The sequence below is a fragment of the Anneissia japonica genome, unplaced genomic scaffold, assembly GCF_011630105.1.
Source record: "Anneissia japonica isolate Jap-2015-1 unplaced genomic scaffold, ASM1163010v1 scaffold171_len658169_cov177, whole genome shotgun sequence".
NCBI classification, from domain to species: Eukaryota; Metazoa; Echinodermata; class Crinoidea; order Comatulida; family Comatulidae; genus Anneissia; species Anneissia japonica.
In genome coordinates, this window is record NW_022733907.1 from 557,933 (window position 1) to 580,069 (window position 22,137).

The 22,137-nt window shown below is 34.4% G+C and overlaps 1 protein-coding gene across 1 annotated transcript in view; it reads left to right on the top strand.

Annotated features, from left to right (window-relative positions):
- The window catches only part of LOC117116260 (coiled-coil domain-containing protein 180-like), a 94,453-nt gene that overhangs the window by 2,985 nt on the left and 69,331 nt on the right, over window positions 1–22,137 (top strand). Inside the window, exons 2-19 of the mRNA XM_033260260.1 lie at window positions 3,236–3,348; window positions 4,332–4,519; window positions 5,473–5,561; window positions 6,481–6,590; window positions 6,986–7,052; window positions 7,540–7,577; window positions 8,392–8,526; window positions 9,512–9,771; window positions 10,657–10,776; window positions 11,355–11,523; window positions 12,274–12,396; window positions 13,253–13,426; window positions 14,093–14,208; window positions 15,196–15,322; window positions 15,643–15,777; window positions 17,919–18,178; window positions 19,258–19,339; window positions 20,739–21,013. Coding sequence (XP_033116151.1) covers window positions 3,259–3,348; window positions 4,332–4,519; window positions 5,473–5,561; window positions 6,481–6,590; window positions 6,986–7,052; window positions 7,540–7,577; window positions 8,392–8,526; window positions 9,512–9,771; window positions 10,657–10,776; window positions 11,355–11,523; window positions 12,274–12,396; window positions 13,253–13,426; window positions 14,093–14,208; window positions 15,196–15,322; window positions 15,643–15,777; window positions 17,919–18,178; window positions 19,258–19,339; window positions 20,739–21,013 — 2,558 coding nt within the window. The 5' untranslated portion in view covers window positions 3,236–3,258. The remainder of the gene's footprint in view (window positions 1–3,235; window positions 3,349–4,331; window positions 4,520–5,472; window positions 5,562–6,480; window positions 6,591–6,985; window positions 7,053–7,539; window positions 7,578–8,391; window positions 8,527–9,511; window positions 9,772–10,656; window positions 10,777–11,354; window positions 11,524–12,273; window positions 12,397–13,252; window positions 13,427–14,092; window positions 14,209–15,195; window positions 15,323–15,642; window positions 15,778–17,918; window positions 18,179–19,257; window positions 19,340–20,738; window positions 21,014–22,137) is intronic.

Genomic DNA, 22,137 nt, shown 5'->3' on the forward strand with positions numbered 1-22,137 from the left:
TTCGAATAAAGGACATAATAATACATCGTGTAGCATAGCTCTCAACGAATGTAGTCCTGTAAATAAATGAATAAAGAAATTGTGTAATAAAATGCCTCTGGCGGGACTCGAACCTGCGACCTCTCGCTCTCACGGCGAGCGTCATAACCATTAGACCACGGAGGTTTCATGGTTGAACAGATTCAAATACCACCAGATACACTCCATTACACAATAAGTACGGTTAAAAACAAATAGTTGCGTATAATATAAATCAAGATAGCCGTTAACACTGTTAAATTATATATATGAATCATCAAAGAAAGGTAACTAGAGTGTCCGAATAAAGGACATAATAATACATCGTGTAGCATAGCTCTCAACGAATGTAGTCCTGTAAATATATGAATAAAGAAATTGTGTAATAAAATATACAGATATATATATGTATTCAGACTTCTTAAGTTAGCAAAATATATTCCAGTAACCATGTTATATCGTTCATACTATTCATTGATGATGTCAAGTTGTGTTAAGAGTTGTAACCAAAGTAAAGATCCTAATTGAAAAGTCATTTGTTGTTAAACAGTGTGCAGAACTATTAACTATGAGTCTACCTAAGGTAAATGGCCCTATTTTCGTCTATTTGTGTACGTCCTTAAAAATGGTTCTTACTGTAGCTTTTAACAATTTTGAATACTTTTAATAAATAAATAAATAAATGTTTGTAGCAACTACAGACTTCAATAGAACTTGAAAAGTATGCTCAGGCAACCACAAAGTGATTTGAATTAAATTCTTAATGTACAGTACAGTATGGTTGTTTGATCTATTTAATATTATTTATATATCATCATTTGCAACCAATTAAAAATATTCGACTCTCATGCTTCACAAACATCTAACTGATGTCGGCGATGATCTGTTAAGAAAAAATAAAAACATATTAGCAAAACATATATAAATATATATATATATATATATATATATATATATATATATATACACACACACACACACACATGAGTAATGAGAAAAACACAAATTAAACCTACAACATAGAGGGCGCCGAATACTGGGACACGCTTGGCTGAATATTGGAGCGCTAGGCCGAATACTGGGACTAGGGGTATCGGATTACATTTAGCCCTCTTGTAAGAAATTAACAGGTTTGTTTCGTAATACTTTGTGATTATTAGAACAATATAAATTATGTCTCAGATGTGTAGTACCTGTTAAACGAAATCTTTCAGTTTATTAATTTTAATAATTTTTTTATCCCCTGGCCGAATACCGGGCCGCGCACCCTAGGGATTCTCAGTAATATAAAAAACTTTATATGAGCAAAATCGAGAAAATGGTTAAGGTTTTATAAACATTTAGAAGTATCTGAGTGAGAGAATATCAAGTTGCATGTAAACAATTAGTAGTTGTCTGTCACCAGGGAATCGTGACACTGTTTTGCTTTGCGGTTATGCGTGACGTCATTTTCGCATGGAAGAATCTAGCAGTCCTCCCGAAATGATCCTGTTTTTAATATCAACTTTAATCCTTAATATTTAATTATTTCTTTAGATAATGATTAGCTGAAAGTATATTTTAACACTTTAAGTAACATTTAGTTACTTTTTCAAACACAGATTACTTTATCAACATCAAAAATATTGCCGTTTATGTGCTGTACTTCGCCTCGCGACACAACGTGTATACGATGGCCGATCCATAGCAGATTGTTGGTTTTGCTACGGCAAAAAAAAAAATTGTTATGCATCATATTATTACATTCATTTTTGGCAAATAAACTCTTGGATACAAAACTAACTTATAATGGTAAGAATTTGAAAAATTCTCTGATACAAATGATCTATTTTACTGTAATCTGTAAAATCTGACAATATTGAAATGGCAGAACAACAGCGCTAATGCACTTTAGTACTCCACCGTAACCCGAACCTTAACCTCAACTCCAGTCTTGCTATGAGAATCTTATTGTTAAGGTTAGAGTTAGGGTGGAGTACTAAAGTGCATTAGCGCCAGAACAGCTACCAGAGCCTAGGCTAAATGGTGGTTCGATGACATTGAGAGCTGTTTTCTAGCAACAATAACCCACATTATAAGTCAATCGTGACTTCTTAAGCTTATTAAGAACCCGAAGAAAGTTACTTCAAATTCAATATTAAGTATGAACAATTAAGGAATTCATTGAATCAATGGACCCTCATAAACACAACAAACTGAATTAATAGGAATATTCTAGACCTATTTTAAAGACTCCAGGAACAAATATAGATGTAGGTCTACGGCCAGGCAGGAGGGATCACTGGCCTCCTCCTCCTACTACTACTACTAGGCCGTAGCCTACTTATGAAATCTTCGCACGATTTTACCTGTCTGCATGCACTGACCAAAAAGGACGTCAGAGACTGTATTCTCTCTCGAATGCTGAAATGTTTATTTCTTTGATGAAAATAGCATTACAAACAAGTTTGTTCTAACACAATACAAATTACAAAAGTTATTCATCCGTCATCGTATCCATACTGTACTGTGCTGATGGGTAGTTAAACGCATATTGCAGGAGCAAAAATCAGCATACGCACAGCTAAATGTATATACGCACACGTATACTAATCATATCACTATAGCAACCGATGACTGCTACAACAGTTGGTTATAAAAAATCTAAAATTAAAAGACGGTGATTGACTTATAAAGTCACTAAATGGAAAATTATTATACTTAGGTTAGATTTAATGCATTCAAAAATTCCCTTCGGGCCTTGCAGGCCCTCAGGAAATTTTTTCAAGCATTAAATCTAACCTTTGTATAATAATTTTCCTATAGTGTACTGGGCGGGCTCTACTAATTGCTTAATAAAACATTTTTCAGAGAAATACTTTTTATGACTAAAGAATGATTAAATTATGTTGAAAATGATGGGTTTTTTTTGTGATTTAAGAAAAAATTAATGAAATTAAATATTGTTTTTGTATTTAGCTGTGTATTGTTTTGATGTAATGCTATTATTATTATTATCACGTTTGTGTGCACTTTTGTGTGCACTCTCCTGCAATTAATATGTTTTGTATTTTATGTTGTAGACCCTTTTATAGTTTAATCCTGTCTCAGTTGTTTTTTTGTCTTGTTTACAATATTGTTTTTTTATGACGAATAAATGAGATGAAGTGAAAGTTATTCTGATTGTCTGATGGACACACCTTTTTTGTAATCTGTTTCTAAATGATATGTTGATTAGAAAGATGAACGACTGATTGAAAAATGTTGCAAACAAAGGTAATAGCAGACACCCATCCTCCTTGCAAGGTGATCCCTAGTGGAAAGGTCTACAGACAGATATTTGATGCAGAGGTAAGTTTTAGTCAAGTTGGGTTTCCATATAATCACTACATGCTATCGCTGACAGCTTTCGGTGATGCTGATTGGTCGATCCTATCAGGGAGCCTTCCCGATTGTGTCGGGGACTACTACGCAGTACAACGATTGCACTGAAAACACTGTAGCGGCAGTGTAGCGATTTTATGGAAACCGAGTTTTAATGCCGGGCACACATTGCATTAGCCAATGCAATTCCATGAAGCGCGACAGGCCATTTTCATCAACGACCCACTCCGACTGTCACAAACAATCAACAGATAGGTATCACACATACAAGTGCTCATACACAGAGCGGAGTCTATTCGTCTGTAGCTGTTTGTGCCTGATTCGTTTATGGCTACCATTGGTTGCATGCTTTTTAAAATCCCGTTGCACATGCCATACAGCTGGGGTGGGCATAAAATGGTTGCAGGGCCAAAATATTTTATTTTAGTCCCATGTATTTTGTATTTTAATTGCAATTAATTCCTTGTGTTTAATATTTTTTTATACCGTATTATTTATGTATTGTAGTTTACAGTAAGCATCAAGGAAACCAAACTTCATGTACACCTTGTTTTGTGGTCGTGACAATAAAGTTTATCTTATATTATCTTAGGGACGCACCCAAATTTTTCATCATTTCAAATAATTTTAAGACAAAAAGCGACAGTGACATTCATGTACAGTACAACAGCTGTATATTTAAAATATTACAAAACAACCTTCCCACCAAGCCCAGCCCCTTGGATTTTGTTGCTAAGGTCCCTTGGATATTGTTGCTAAGGTCCCACAAAATGACAGTGTAAAAGCATACGCAAACATGTGCATTTGTGGGACAAACACATGATGTGCGCTTGTATTCCTTGCCCTGTTTTGATTGGTCTTTGGTTAAGTTTGATTGACATGCCGAAATGTCCATTAATAAATTTATCATTAATTATATTAGAAATATTTCTGAAACTCTTCTGTTCAAGGTTCAACTTGTGAATGCATTAGAGAAAGCAAAGTTAAATTCAAAGAAAACGATTCCTAAAGATGATGGCGTTCCACTTGTCAAAGAAAACAGAAAGAATATGTGTGAAAGGCCGCTGAATAAACGTCAAATGTTATGGATTGAGAGCAAACCAAATGATGACAAGTCTGAAAATCCTGTATTGTATAGGTAAGTATATCTAGGGTTTGAAAAAAGTGAAGTGTGTATCTTCTAGCTACATACCATGCTAATTAATATTAAATGTGGGCCTACATTCAAATGTGCAAGTAGTAAGAGATACTGTACATCAAGATCATAATTCATAATTCAAACCTAGGCCTAGTTATTCATAATTCATTATGGCATTATTATTATTTTTTCTATTATATCTTTGCCCAATTTTATTTTTGTATGTATCTTTTCTCTGATGATGATGTACCTTTGAAAATATATTGAAAATTTGTGCATTTTACAATGTTATCAGGTTATTGGTATTATGGATGTTGTTATAACTGGTTTACAATGGGAAATCAGATGATGTATTTCATTAGTATTTTACATGTATAATGAATTGACACTTAAGTGAGATCTCAACCTACGATTGAGAATTGAGTCCCATGCCTCCCGTAATTGTTTGTCCTTCATAATTCTACGACTTAAATCGGATTTCCGATTTTTATAACATCACTTATTGTCAGATTGAATAAAAATTGAATTGCCATTCCTTGGCATTAAGTATGATATGAAGGGGTATTTAATTTTTTTTTGAATATATAATAATATATTCTGATGGACCCTTTGAGTCAGCTTAGAGTTGTAAGGGGCAACCTCATGAAAATATAGATTAATAAAAAAAAAATATTTAAAATAGCATGATTGCTATGAATACTGTATGAATGTCAAACATTGTCGTGATATTGCTATTATGATCAAGGGAACTGATAAATTTTAAGTAAAACATTCAATCTACCTTTTTTAGTTTAAATTCAATTTTTTTAAATTTAAATGATCTTGTCATTAAGTAATTTTTTATCATTGTGTTGTTTTTTTTTTCTAGTCCTACTGTTCTTGTTAAAATTATCTTAATGATTATGATAATAATTAATATATTTTGAATACCTTTGTTTTTTCTATTTTTTTAGGCAAGAGATTCTGAAGTCAATAGAGGCATCAGTTGAGTCTGAACATGTAACAGCAGCCCGAGATGTAAGGGGTCTAAGTGACGTTATGTGTAAGCTTCTAATTTGTTTAACTTAATGGACTTTTGTGCTAAGCCCCGCCTCTCGGAAGTGGTTGCTATGGTTCCATAAAACGACAGTGTAGAAACCTAGAGTACTACTCTGTTGCGTCACCATAACATGTGATACTACTCCATTGCTATCGTTGCAAAATGCATTCAACCGGATGCCATTTTCTCCACTGACAAACCATTGATCCCAATTTCTAACGTAATTAAGATGTTGTATCTTAGTTTTTCTTTGTAAATTTCAATTTGTATATAATGGCATTTTATTCAAAATTCAAAAATTCATAAAAAGCATAAAACATGGCAGCCAAAAAGGCTGAATTATGAATTATGTTACAACATCAAGATAGGAAATTTACATTAACATAACATAATTGATGATTAAATGTGTGTTCGATAACTAATATAATGCAAGCTTTTGTGCTTTTAGTACATTTTGATGGTAAAATATTAGATTTTAAAATGCCTATTCCAGAAAGCCTATGAAGTCATTCAGGCGTAATGAACGGTAACCAACGTCTGGTTGGTAACAGAGGGCGCCACCTGGCGTTGTGACGACACGACTGTGGTACTCTATACACGAACATAAGTGTTTATGGAACGACACGTGTCTGTTGGATAATAGAATTCCTATTAGAATTTGAATAGAGTTCGAAACTCAACACATTGTGTTCTATTTAATGTACACATTCGATATGAACGAAAATTTACGTTCTTTTGAGGGGGACTTGTGGTAGTACTTTTCGAGATAGGATTGCGTTTCAACGAAGCTCCGAGAGTCGGCCCTCTGGCAGTTCTATACTCTTTGTTATAACATGGGATTGGATTCAGGATTTTATTACATTATTTCCATTCACACCAGTTATTAATACAAATTCTAATATACTGTATGATTTACATGTAGGTGCCAAGAAAGCTGGTTCTGATATAATTGATAGAATATCAGAGAGCAGGCAGCAGAGACATGAAGCAGCTGTAGAAGATCTTCATCAGGACTTGACACTCCTTGCTCATGTGAGTACAGTAGTAACAATCTCATTTCATACTGTGTATAGAAACAAAATAATATTTATTTATGCTTTGAACGTTTTTTTTATTTATTGTCCATATAGGATTTGAATCACTGGTGACATGGGGAAAATATAAAGCAATAACAAAAATGTAAAAAAATAGTTTAAGTAATGAATAAAGCAATGGTGTACAAAACCAATGCTACATCCATTCCTCATGCATACTTACCTTTTAATATTATTGGAAATTTGAAGTGTAGGTCCCTATCACTGTGAGAACTTTTATTTATTTTATTCCATAAATAGATTCATTTTATTATGTCGCTCATAGACTACCAACATCACTTCTGATTTGTGTAATTATAGTACTTAATTTTCTTAATCTATATTTTTTTAAAGGATCTAGAACCACAGATTGCTGCAACTGGGAAAGAATTGACATCAAAAATGCAAGAAAATGATGAAGGTACGGACGCCAAATTGATTCTACTTCTTCCTCCCAATTACAAATTTAAGATTGAAGAATCTTACAGGGTGGTCTAGCTAGAGCCCTAATCATCTATATGTGGTCTTTTTTTGTTGTTGTTACTTGGAGTGCATAACTACATTTACCTTAACTGCTATTAAAAGATAATAATTTAAATGAGCAATAATTTGAACATCTTTGTAGGTTCAATGACAGACTGTTCCAGAATTTGGGACTGAAAATAAGAATTAATGATTTATTGAATAGTCTCAATGATGCTATTGTGTAGAGGCATTACTTATTAGAATCAATACTTTATTTCTATAAACTATGGATGAGCATTGTTTATGTATCCTATCAGAAAAAAGTGTGAATTGCAAAATATAAAAAAGAACTGAATGGAATAATATATTATATTGTTATTGATAGTGAGAAAGCTGTATACTATATCTCTTAATAAGGTTGTTGCTTCATCTTTTTTTTTCAGTTATTGATCAGTTGCTGTCGAAAATTGGAGATGACAAGGTAAAATCCAGCTCTTTGATTTTTTTAAAACATTTTTTTAAAACTAATTTATGCTGCGTATACTTTGTTTCTTAACAAGAGTATTGAAGATATTGAATATATTTCCAAAAATGTGAAGAACTTAATACATGAAATATAATGACATTGTTTGCCAAGCACAAGCACATCCATTTCTTCCTATCTGGAGCACAATGTTGCCATGTAATACCTCCAAGTGTCACGGGCGGATCCAGTTGGGGCTGGGGGGAGACCCCCCCCCCCCCCATTTTGCCACTAAATTTTAAAATTTCAAGGCATTGAAATTAGCACTCTAGATGTGTATAAGAGACAGTTTCTAACGTAATTATTAAGATTTTGAAAAAGTCTGGATCCGCCCCTGCAAGTTTTGCTAATATTTCTTTTGCCTTCCCTGTCTTGTGAGTCCAAATTCTGGTTTTTCGCATCACAGGTCCATTGGTCATAATCTGTAACAAGATGTATCTAATTCCATTGGCTCTATGGGGAGATTATCTCTTTGGATGCTAGGGTTTTGACTGGAGCCTGCTGACTTTGCCTCATGTCATAGATATTTCCCTGAAAGTATATCCTAACACCTACTGCACATATATTCAGCTGTATGAAACTTTTTTTTCTATTTAAGATGAATCCACACCATATGAAAAACTCAATAATACACAAGATTTTGGGCATTTTTCTTTGGCCTCCAGCCAATGAGAGCCTAATCTCGTGGATTAAAAGTTAAAAGTTAGCTACTAACTATGTTATATCATGAGAAGTGTTGGTAATAGAAAAGCCATCTGCATTTCTATTGTAGGAGTTGCAAAATTATACATTACAAGAGCTGGTGGAATTGTGGGCAGACATTGCAAAGCAGTCAAAATTCCGCAGGGAATGGATTGTTGATATGGATACTCAGCTTAATAGCTACGAAGACCAGCGACTGCAGAAAGTAAGTGGTTTTTGCGACTACTGGATTGTTAGTGGCAAATATCAGGGGTGAATCTAGGAGTCAAATGGGAGTGGGGCAAAGGTAATGGGGCCACAGTGAGTGCGCTAGCTCGCAAAATGAGGTGATGTGAAGTGATTTTTATCATTTTATCATTTTTTTCGGGAGGGGGAGGCGTGTTTCCCGCGCCCTCGTCTAGATACGCCAGTGGCGAATATGTCGCAGTCCTACAGGTGGCAAAATAGTATTAGTCAATTATGCAAGTTACTTCCACATTCACATTAATTCCCACTTCAACTTTTGTATATATGTATAGTATATATAGACCTACTGACATCTGTAGGGGGTTGTGGCAATTGGTCGGGTGGCAAAAGGGCAGGTGGCAACGGGCCTAGACCCATCTGTAGGCAGTAGCCAAGCATGCCTAGCAGGTACCTATTATTCATTGTGTTATCACACTAGTCAAACAAGACTTTTTTATACATTGTTTCACAAACATATTTTTTTTTACAGATCTTCAGAGGAGGGCAGAAAAAAAATATAAATAAAATTTTATTATCTTACTTTCTTACTTTTTTATACCTTATTCAATGAACCCGCTCCTGCCAATAATGATGATTTCAAGTGAAAATAAAGTTTTATTAAAATTTAGCGCACCCACTATGAAATTTCAGAAAAAAATTAAAGTTTTTCTTAATTTTTATTACGCCTGCAGCTGCCTTGAAATCTACAATAAAAAGATATGTATATGTCTTCCTAATTATGTAAATTTAAAGTATTTAACCATCCCTTTTGCTACACAGTTTCTATTCATCAACAACATTTTTTTTTATTTTCTTCATCTGGATGTTTTTGCAAAATTGTTGGTTAAGTAAGAAAACAACATTTTATTTTTATTTTTCTCTCTGCCCTCCTCTGACGAAACAAGGTATAAAAAAAGTCTTGCCATTTCGAGGCTTTCTTAACATCATTTAAAATTTGGTATTAGATTAAAGGCATTCTCAAGTCATACGCTAAGTGTCTGGAAGGCATAGCGCATCTAATGCCGCCGGACGTTGACAGATTCATCGAGAAAGAGTCCCAGATCATCAACCAGACAGTGCTTCATAATCGATGTGCTTACAGCAATCTATATGCTCGATTATTGAAGGCAGATATTGAGCGCGAGAAGGATCACTATCGTGTTTGGGAGGGACGAGTGGAGGATTGGAGAAAACTCAACACAGATGTTGCTATCCAGGCTTTCCTGTAAGCATTCCTTTCCTCTTTATTTCCTATATTTCTCTTTTTTGTTCTGTCTATGCCAATTTTATATGCATGCAGGTTTACAAAGAAATGGCCGTTTTTAACTGGAGTTTTCGTTGAGAATTACTTTCACTTGGATGGTTCGTGAAGTGAAATCAGAGTGCATTACTTTGCAATGAGTTGTGACCAAAACAAACATGGCTGATTGGTCAGTTTTAGCAAAAACATGTGTTAATATAGATTAGTTTTCAAGAAAATAATAATTATAATATTAGTCCACATAAAATATCTGTTGATAAAAACTAACAGCCATAAGCTAAGACTACCTTGGCTACACTAGCATGGTAACTAAACAGCCATTTTGTTTTGTTGAATATTTTACCAGTTTTCTATTTGTCCGGCCATCTTCATTAAAGTAGGATTTCATTACTGCACAGGTAGACTGGGCTTAATGAAGAACGACCAGTCGAATTACACATTACATATGAAGTTAAAGGTACTTGCATTTCAGCTGGAGGCCTGAAAGGCAAGTGCAAAAAAGCGCACTGCCTTTTGGAAGAGACGTTTAAGCCGTCGGTCCCATGTGCAATTATGGCTCATGTCCTTTATAATGAACATAGCACACTCTTCTGAAATGAGTAGTTTGTATCCCAGTGTACTGCGTAATCTAAACCACAAGAACCCCACTGGGAATATGTCTTGGGATGTTTGTGTGTTATCTTTGGTGTTCTCAACAACTAAATCTGAAAAAAAAAAAAAAAAAAAAAAAAAAAAAAACAGGTTTAGAGTGATGCTTTTATTTTTATACCAAAGGAATAATTCTAACTACCATGATTGATGTAATTATGGATAAATATCAACTTCAAAATTGATGTTTAATAATTTCAGGAATTACATGATGAGTGATAGCATTACAAAACCTGTTAAGGTTGAAGAGTTTATTCAGCAGTTGAGGGAAGAGCAAGATGAATTGAATACAAAAAGGCTCAATCTAATTCATTCACTCAGGTAAATCATTGCAGTAGGTATGGTAAATAAGAGGCTGAAACTATTCTAAATGGTGTTCATTTGATTCAAGGATATAGTTATGGTGGGCAGGGTCATCCAGTTTTCCACCCAATCTACAGCTAATTTCATGGCCCTCCATCCACCTTTATTAACCCCCCCTTGCCCATCCTTAAAATCCACTCTTATTATTTAGAGTTCACCAGTGTTATCATCATCCACCCTTAAAATTTCTACCACCCACCCTTATTTTTCTACAGCTGCAACCATGGAGATTTGATAGGAATAATGTTTTGCCCTACCTGACATGTTGTTATACTGCACAGGTGGGCAAAGTGCGCCCCGTGAAAATGAATTAAAAGCCCTATGTGTGCAGTCCGCCAAGCAACATTGGCTAGAAAAAGGTAGGCCTACTATAGCTACTCCAGGGTTCCAGCCTACCTGTGGAAGCTTGACCAAAGTTTTTTTTTTCAAATTGAAATGTCGGAAATCTGACAGCAAATATAGGTCTAACATAGTTTATCAAAATGTACCAAGAGTTGTTAATTAAATTAGCTACTCCCTACCCTCATTATCTTTAGACAAATGAAGCCACCGAGCTCTACAAAGGCTGCTGTCTACCAGTGGAATAAAGAAATTGGTGTCATAAACAAACAGATTGAACAAGTGCATGTTGCATACCTCGACAAGATGCATGAAGAATATGAACAAATCTGCCAAGATTGTCTTGTAGAAATGGAAAAACACAAGGTTAGTATCAGAACTACATGCATTTATGGAGCAGCATAGCTCACTTGGCTAAACTGGTGGTAACCACTGTTTTTGCGCTGAACCGTGGTGATCCTTTTTGTCATCTTTAGGGCTAAAATGCAAGTAATACAATAGTGCACGGTCATTTTGACCCACGTGCACATTAAAGAATGCTGTACACTCTTCAGAAAAGAGCAAGAGATTTTCTCCCAATGAACTGTCCGATCACCACCAAAAAGACCCCACTAAAAATAGGTCTTTAGATTTTCGTGTGTTATCCTTGGTGTTTACATGTACCAAATAAATCCATCTATCTAGAAATGTTTTATGTCAGATGTGATAATATGAATTTATAATGTCTTTTGTCATTTTTCTTACCTGTATGTTTTTTTCTCATGCTTCTGTTGTATCTTAACTTTATTGTTGATAAGTCTTCTAAATATAATTTTACATTGGTTTACTTCATTTATTGTTTTAATTCAGTCCTGTACAATAATTGCATTTTTTTTCTTTCTTTATTAAATAAATAATTGTGTCCATTGTCTTTTGTCCTAAGAATATTTTATGTTTTATACTGTTAAATAAAAAATAAATTTCCAGTGTGATATTCAATATTAAGGTTTATTGTACCTTACTTGTACCACTTCTCTCCTGCGCTTATCACTGTTGTATGCCTTCTGATTTTCACTTTCACCTGAAGCTATTATTAAGTTAGAACATAGGATGTAAACATTATGTTTCAAATTTTAGAATTCACTGTTGGAGGCTGGTGTTTGTTCCGAACAGAGTGTCACATTGGTGATGGAAGGCAGTTTCTTGCCTCTAATTGGAGAAAGACAGAGAATATTTGAAGAAATGCTGCAGACAATGGATGTAAGAATTATACAAATATGCTAGGAAACTTTATTCTTCCCACAAATGGGAAATCACATTGAATAATTACATAAGAATAATTATTCTATGAAGACAAATATAGTATTTGTTTGTGCACCCTTTTGGCTAAACTTGACCACTTTATAGTTGCAATTATAATCCCTGATCTCCCTGTGGAAGATAGAGAGACATTGATGTTCTGTAGAGCCTTTTGGCTGTCTAAGTGTAACACCATGCCCCACATAACATTTGACTTGGATGGAGGGACTTCTCTCCTTTTTGATCAGTTTACTACTGTAGTAGTATTTTATCATGAACTTTGTTTATTAAAGAAACACTTCTGAGTTAAATTTGATCTATAGGAACCATCCTCCCGCCCTGTTCCCATGAACCTGGTTACAAGCCTGGATGAAGAAGATGGCTTATGTCGCACTCTATTAAACAGAATGTTTGAGTCATCACATGTAACTTGCATCCCATTTTTTGTGAGGACAAATAAATCCTGAATATGATAATCCTCACTACTACGCAATGGCGAATTCAAGAGGACTGAGCTGGCCCTGTCTCTTATACACATCTAGATGTGTATAAGAGACAGCATTAGAATATAAAAAATGGAGAAAAAAAAAAATATTAATCAAATATAGGAGTCTGAAAGTGCCATTTCCGGCCATCTAGAGGTGCCATAGATTTTTCTTACCTCAGCAAAAACCATCTGTGAAAGTCCCTCGCTAGGGCCTCTCTATTTAGAATTCCTGGACCCACGACTGCTATGTTATTGGCTAGTATATATTTATTAGGATTAGTTATTCACCAGGTATTTGTATGGTTTTATGATGCTTTGTTTTCCTTTTAGAAATCCTTGGAAAATTTGTCAGTGGCATACTCAAGTCAGTTACATCACTTGTTCAAATATGCACAAGGCGCAGGGCATCTCTGGGATGTTCATGAGATAGGATTGGCAAAAAGAGAACGTCAACTGCAAGAAATGTTAGAAGCATGTCGTCATGAACATGACAATCAAAATCAGGTTAGTTTCGTCAATATATTTTAGTTTTGTTTATATGGAGAGTGGACCTTTCAACAGTGACCATTGGAATCAGCTACCAAAGGATGTAGTGGATTGCACCTCACTTAAACTGTTTAAATCATGTCTCAAAAGCTACTTAGAGATCGTATTGTAATTTGCGATATATAAAAGCAGATTATTATGTTTAATTCAAAATAATCAATTCAACATGACAATATGTAGTTCCATTATTACTTTGAGCTGAGTACAAGTTGATAAGCTACAGTTCAGCTCTTGGTTTATTTTCTTTTATATCCTACAAAATCAAATAATATGAGACGTCAACTAGAGATCTTGCACTGTAAACCATGGTTTGGATAGAATGAGCCCATCCACTTAACCAATGGTCTCTGGAATTTTTAAGATAATTGACTTGCACCTGAGTTACTTGCAATATCTCTTGTGATTAATTGAATATTTAGTTTGTCAACACAAAATTTTTGTTCGTGTGTGATCTATTGTAAAACTATTATTGTCAACATTCAGTTTGTATGTAGTTGTTTATCCCTGTCTAATATATTCTTGATGTTTTATATAATTTATGTAACTTCTGTCAGTTATTTTATTTCATGTATTGAAAAATATCTATTATATTTATATAAAAAATACTGCTTTCCTCTTTTGTAGGATACTGAAGCCAACCTTGATATCATTATGGATAGAATGAGGCAGGAAGCAACTGAAGAAGTACTCAAAGATAAACTGCTAAAAGCTATGCTAGTCCTTGATAACATCAAGAGCAGGTAAGCTGTCAAAAGCTATTCTCATCCTATATAACATCAAATTCAGGTAAGCTGTCTACAGCAATGCTAGTTTTTGATAACATCAATAGCAGTTTGTCATCCCCATGAGTGGGCATCTGGCCGTCATTGACTGGAAACATTTCAAGTTGACGCGAGTCAAAGAACTTGTATAGGAAAAGAAAGACAGAACGTCCGCCCTCCTATGAGCGGGGGACTATTTGATGGAGTGGAGAAACAAACAAGAAACAAACAAACTTGATTGAATCAAAGATAATATGATGGGCACCACCATCAGGTTGGGGGCCTGGGGAACCCGGATGTTGTTTCAATATTTTTGGTTCAGGTTTATGTTCTCCTTCTATTATCTTTGCTTGAGCAAACTGTTTACAGCTATTACAGTAATATCTTCCAATTACACATTCCCAAATACCAACTCTATTTATTAACACTGTGATGATGTTAATTTGGTGTAATGATGTCATATTATTAAACCAATAAACATTTAAAATTACGTTTGAAAAACCTTGAAAATAATATAAAATGTTAAATCACACATAAAAATAAAAACATTTAAACCAAGAAATTTATATAAAACTTTTTTTAAGCAAGAAATATCAATTGTTTGTAGCTGAGACATGTTCCAAACAGAGCCAATCATGATTGTTCGTAGCATATTATCACTGAGAGCATTCTTGCTTCCTTAAACATATTTACAACAACAAAAAAAATGGAATATTAACACTTGGTTTTGCAGTACTTTCAATGATGTAGCATTTTAGAAAATTATTAAAAATGAATAGGTCTCTATCACAATGAGTACAGATAATTTTCACTTTTGTATAGAAAACTAATAGTTGCCACATGTGAAATTGATCTTAAGGATTTACATGGTTCAACACACACACAGTATATCTAGTTTAGCTGACCTGACCTGTTGTCATGGTTGTCACGTGTGGTATTTGATATTTTATTATTATTTTTTTGTAGTTATTACAAGTTCCACGAGCAGCAACACAGCATTGTGAAGGAGTACCCAAATTTTGTTCAAGATGAGTTACAACGTTACGATCAGTCTGTCTGCAAGTTCTTCGATGTTGATAGACTTCATCCCAATGTGAGTGCTTCTGATTTTTGTGTAATGTGTGTAAGGCTGAACACAATCTGCATGTAAAGGCCAACTCAGACAGTGTTGTACGACACAGCCTGACAAGATTTTTTGTTGCTTAGGTCTGTGTGAGTTAAACGCAGAAGTGATGCTTTGAATCGGAGACAGTCACATCGTGGAATATTGAACAGGTTTAATATTTCTCACGACAGCGTAAGACCTTCCCCAACATCGAATCGTGTCGGGCTGGGTCATACGACGCTGTCTGAGTTGGCCTTACGAAAAAAGTACGACTGTAACTATTGAAGTAAACCTTTATTTATTAATAGGAGAGAAAACTGAAGCAGAATGAAGAGATCGCTGAACAAAATAAACTTAGGAGACAATTACGAATAGCTGCCAATTCACGTATCCAAGGAACTCCAAGCCCAGCTGAAAACAGAAGTGTGCAATCAAGATCTGGGGTTAGTCTATTTACCCACCTTTTGTAAAAAATTGCAAAAACAGCTTTCATTTCCTTAATACATATGCCATTGTAAGAAACTCTTTCTCTATCTCAGTTTTTTTGAAGTAGTACATCTTTACCGTGTATTCTTGCGTAATAGCAAATTACGATTGAAAAACAGGGGGGTCGTCTTATACGTGCAACGCATGCAGATGTTTTATTTTAATTATTTGCGTATTGCCGATTACACAAACATTTACTACTAAAGGTTGCTAACTATAAGTATGAATAATGAGATTTTAAATGTGGGGAAATATGATTGTGATGAACATTTAAAATCCAATAAAATGGTATTACATTATTTGGAAGATTAGCGCTGTATTTGGCTCTGTTTTTAGCCTGCCAAATGCAGTATCAAGACCATAAATGCAGCAAAGAGTAGGAATTTCAACGGTGAAAGAGGTGGTTGTCTTATTTAGCCGACATACGAAAGTCTTCTCAAACTCATACGCCGATCGCCTTATACGCGAGAATATACTGTAAAATTCTGTTGCCTTCTACTTTTTTTAGGCAATGTTTTAAACGCACAGCACTTTACATCTAGTTGAAAATTATAATTTTAATCATGGTGTAAGCATTTTAACAGCTGATGTCATTAGAATTAAATGTATATGTTTGGTTCAGGTTTTTTTAGGCGATTCCAAGCATAGGTGGAAGAAAATCATGAAAAGGGTAAGACTAAGGCAAGAGGCAAGAGCTACTCACTTCATTTTTTTGCTTACAGAATTCCTGGTTGTTTTCACTTACATTTCCTATTATGTTTTTTTTTTGCTAATTTATGTTCAGTTTAATATTTTGATTTTAACCAAAAAATTAATTTTGTTAGAAAGTGTGAAAGGATGTTATGAGTATAAAGTAAATCATCCCCAAACAGGCTTAATCTCTGTCCACATTTATCATGTTCTCTGTGACAGATAAAGGCCCAAGCCTAATATGACGTCATTATGTACATGTATGAGTAAATCACACATATTTATGACATAAAAAGGGATAGTGTGAACATGGCACTAAAAAGTAGTCAGCTATTTATTAAGCACTGTCAAGACTATCATATTTTATTTAACAAAAACATGTGACCTAAAATGGTCATGATGACATTGCATCATGACCATATATGGACACATCATGACTATATATGGGCACATCATGACTATATATGGGCACACAACAGTTTTTTGTCAAAGAAATTTTGATAGTGTGGACGGAGTTTAGATATGGTATTGAATGTACCACTATGCAGGGAGTAGTTGTAAATGTGACAGAAGTTAGTAACCTATCAAACTAGGCACTGTAATAGATGATAGGGTAGGTGAAACCTCCAAATCCTGCGATATGTTTTTTTGTTCCACAAGGGTCCATGGCTGGACCACCCATTTTTACGACATATTTCAATTCTGGAATTTTAGACGTCTTAATATTTCCTTTCATAATTGTGCAGGTGACATGCAATTGTATGTTAGTTTTGACCCAAGATCAACAGAGGATATGATTGCTGCCAAGACTGCATTATGAGCTATATTAACGAAAATGACTTGATTATCTAGGGCCAGTAGCACCATATCCAATGTTGATCTAAGAATATATGAATTTAATTTCCGTCGTCTTCAATTAAGAATTTTTGTGTTTATATTAATCCGCATCTCACAATGAATTATATTCATGTGAATTATTTGTGTTGTATAATTAAGTTTCATATGTGTTCACGCTCTGGTCTCTTTTGGAAGGTCGTCTAATAAGTAATTAAATTATTAATACCTAGTCTAGATTAGTGTAATTATTATTATATTGTTATTATAAAAGCGGTGGTGGGGGTGGTGGCGCTGCTTGTGGTTTTCCAATCTTGAGGTCGAGGTTTCTGATTTTTTTTTTCTAAATTTATTTTTACTAATGATTGTGCCAATACTCAGTTTATTTTTTGTGTTAAAGTTTTTGTTTTACTAATTTGTTTAACAGCAGACATTACATTAAATTTATCGATCGATCAATCAATCAATCGCTTATAAAGTGGGTAAATGTGAATAGACTCTACCACCAATATGTGTTATGCTGTAGCTGGTTTTTATAAAGTATGAATAATGCAAAGTATCATTGTACTCACAGAGTGTGTCAGTGACCTCTCGAGACTCCACCTCAAGTGCACCGAGTACTCCGGCACAACTGGCAGTCAAAGAGGTGCTTTCCTCTAAGCAAGGAACAACATTTTATGTTCTTACGATATCTGAAGACGCACCCCAACCAGAAAAAGATGCAGAGCTGATGGATCTTGATTCATTAGAGAAGTCTCCAGCATCAAGCTATATGATGCCTGTAATGGAGAAGGTTATAATAGACCAAGAGTTGTTCCAACAAGTCAGAAGGGAGTAAGTTAGTTGATTGTTTGTATTAAAGTGTACTAAAAAGGAATGGCTTTAATCTACCTTGTTAAAATTGCTTCTACTCTAAATTTAAGTTACATTGTTAAAATTTTCTTTAAAATAGTTACCAAAATTCAATAAAAATATATATACCATAGTATACTGTACTTATATTTTCTCTGGCAAGTTGGCCAGACAGGTGGAGTGCAGCTAACTACAGCATTATAATTAGTGCTAGTTCTAGATCTTCCTCTGGTAGAACCAAGTCTTCTCAGGTAACAGCTTAAAACTGGGGGTCCATCTGGCTTGTGTGCACTTTAAGAACTCATTGCATCTTTTGGAAGAATAGGGGCCCGTTTCCTCAGAGCTTTGATTTATTTCAGCCTCTGTTGTGGAATGATGTGAACCCTTCTCCTGTACAAAAGTCACCACATTGACGCTACAAATTATTGGATGTTTTTACCTTTATATTCATTTAGTGCATGTAAAACAAAATAGTATACCTTATACATCATTGACTTTATTTATGAATGTGATTAGTTACTAATTTTGGTCATAATTTTAACAATGAAAATGAGGTTGTCAGCACTTGAGGGACAAAAATTATAAACATCTACACTGTAGTTGATGCAGTAAACTTCTGTAACTGTGTACAGAAATCAAATCTAATTATATTTTTTGGCAAAAATCCCTGAGAATGTAACAATTAAAAAATCAACTATTTAAATTAATAGTATCATTATCCATCAATATTTATTATTACATAAATAAATATCACTTTATTTATTCAAATATCCAACATCTCATCTCAAACAATAACATACTGTATGGTGGCCAAAGTTAAAGTTTATTGTGTAAGAGTGCTATATGATTACAATTTTATTTTTACTGTTATCGTAGTGTTTTATTACTACTGCTACTACTAATACATACTATACAATATGACTTATTGTTATTAATAATTATATGTTGTTATTGTTGCGTGTATTGTTATTGGATCTGTGCCAAATAATATCTGTGTCAAAGAATATTTTTGTATCATGCATACGAAGAAATATGACTTAGTTTAAGAATTTTTTCAACAGAATGAGAATGGCGTTCATCGATCACCTTGAGGAGTGGTCTGTTCAAGCTGTAGAACGTGCAAACAGCGTCGTTGCTGCCAAGGTACTGTAACATTTAACATTCATTGTATTTAATAAGCACCATTGTACAAGGCTAGCATCATTAAAGGTTCTGTATCAGGGACCTTGAGTTCTAATGATAAATGCTTGCAGTACTCCACATAGATGTGGTGTACCGCAAGCATTTATCTTTGTTATTTCACCAATTTAACCTTCAGTCACTGAACAGTATTTAGACATTGAATATCTAAAGCTATATTTTTGATATACAATATTACAAATATTATGGTATGTTATTGATTGAACGTACATAGTCAAAATAGTAGAGTTGAATAGCTGGAGTTGAGTTGAATATCTTGGTGGCCTTCCTACCACGGGGCCCTGGGTCCAATTCCTGTCAGTGTTATTACAGGATTTCTTCTCACGACCAAAAAACAATTCCACTCTCTCTAAACAGCATATTGAGATTTAGTTTTTGTGTGTGCCTTAATAAATAAAATAAAAATAAAGTAATAATAATTGATATTTCATCAAAATGTAATTCATGTGTTCACTCAATACAAACTGGGATAGAGAGAGATCAGTTAGTCATTTTCCATTTTATCTTAATTTGATCTGGTGTGCATTGAATTGTGTTGTAGTGTACCTGATACCATGTCAAACCAAAATCTAGAAATAAGATATCGTACTTATTAAATCAGAATTTTATAACCCAATTATTGAAAATCCAGTAGATCTGACTTTGGCATCGTATGTCCATTGAACCAAAATCAAGTAGTGTTGGTGACGTGTTTGTATCCTATCACATTCTATAAGAACAGTAATTTTACTTCAAAATACAGCATGGTCATGTTAAAATTTGCCTGATGTTAAGACTTGATCTTTGAAGTGGGAGTTCTGGCCAGTTGGTAGGTGGGATGTGTTCAAGTACTGAAAATGTTTACGGTATCAAGGCCTGAAAGTTTGACAAACGCTAATGTTTGCTCAAACTAATGCTTATTTTACTCAAAAAGATCTTAAATTTCCTCATTTTCAACTGTTTTCCAATGATTTGGCTCGGGGTGCTAGTCTGTCTCTGTATCAACTTGTTTTTAACATACAATATTAATTTTCATTTACTAAAACTATGTTTTTTGAAGTTAATTTTATCTTTTTGTAATGATGTGATTTTGGTGGATTTTCCTATTTATAAAAAATTAAATTTGTATTTTGTGCTCTCAAAATAAGTACATTTTTTTAGTAAAGAGATGATACTTCACATTCGAATATATGCTATTGCCGCTCTACTATGAAGAGGTCCCTGTGCCAACAATGTTTGTTATGATTTTGGCCAGTTCTAGCCATAATTATTTTTCTTATATTTGCATTAGTGAAATAAATGATACGGTATACGATATGATCTAAACAATTTTTTTTTTCTGTGTGATGTTTTTGCTAAACAGATTGAAGAATTGAACAGTGAACTTGATCTAAGACTGCACTTGCACGGCCCGCGTTCACGGCGAGCAGAGTTGGATATTCACAACGTGAGGGCAGCGGAGTTGGTGATGCACCAGGAGCGTGTATCACGTCACTCCAGGGGTATTACCGCAGCTCTCAAAGACTGTAAGGATCGCTTCGTTAACATGCAACATGAACATGATAAACTGGCAGATGACTTTAAAGAAGAAATTGACTCATTGGAATCGATTTTTGTTAATGCCACGAAATCATCCATGTAAGTTGTAAAGCAGATAACACTAACCTATTTCTTATCCTATTTTATATAGAGTGATTGTTGCAGACTTTAGGCTCTCAGTATTCATTTGAGGTTTGAATACTTCAATTTTCCATTTTGCGTATGCCCCAAGGCAAGGCACCTCACATTGTCTCTTCCACAACCATTTAGTATGATTTCAAATTATATTTGTTATGAAATTTATGTACCATATGGAAGTATATATGGATTTTAAAATTGTAAACTGCCCTCGGATACAATTTAGGTCAGCTTTCCGCGAACTTTTAGACTGACGACCCAGTTTGGAAATTGAGACATGAATCACATCAGCTTACCACTTATTCGCACATGCCTAATCATTCATAGAGTCAGCTCCAGTTTACCATTTTGGGACTGGGATTTAAATATAGATTAAAATAATTGAACAATGCATAAACATAGATCCCAAGTCTACTGCTACTTGCAGTAGTCTACTGCTTTTCGCGACGATCTACCACGCTACCGTAAGCCTACGTTTTTCTACTGCATGAAAACAATTCTCCCATAAATTTTTGAAAACTTTGATTGGAGTGGATTTATTCGGTGTAAACACCAAGGATAGCCCACGAAAGTCTAGAAGAAGACTTATTTCCAGAAAGACGGTGTGCTATTGTAACTTGTATTTCAGCCCTCCAGCTGAAACACAAGCAGAGGCAGCGATGGGATTTGAACCAGGGACATAGAGATCTCCACGGTTCAGCGCACACACAGTGGCTACCACCAGATTAGCTGACTGAGCTAAGCTGATTTCTCTCCAATATTTAAATATTTAATTTTGAAGATCAGCTCCAGCCTAGGCCTAGGTAAAAACATGAATCAGGATGTTAAAAAACAGTCGTAAACAATCACAAATAAGTTTATTCCACTCCCTACCGTCACTGTTTTTAATGCATTTGCATTTTAATTTCGGTAGCTGCTGAAAACATGGAATCAAAATATACATTTTGTTTATTAAAAGTCGATGCGCCCGTTCTTCAACTTGGGACCCCTGAAAATATATTACGACAAAATCATAATGTACTAACATTATTGTAGTCGCATTTTACTTTGTTGTATTAGAGCAAATAAACAATAAAGTATATACA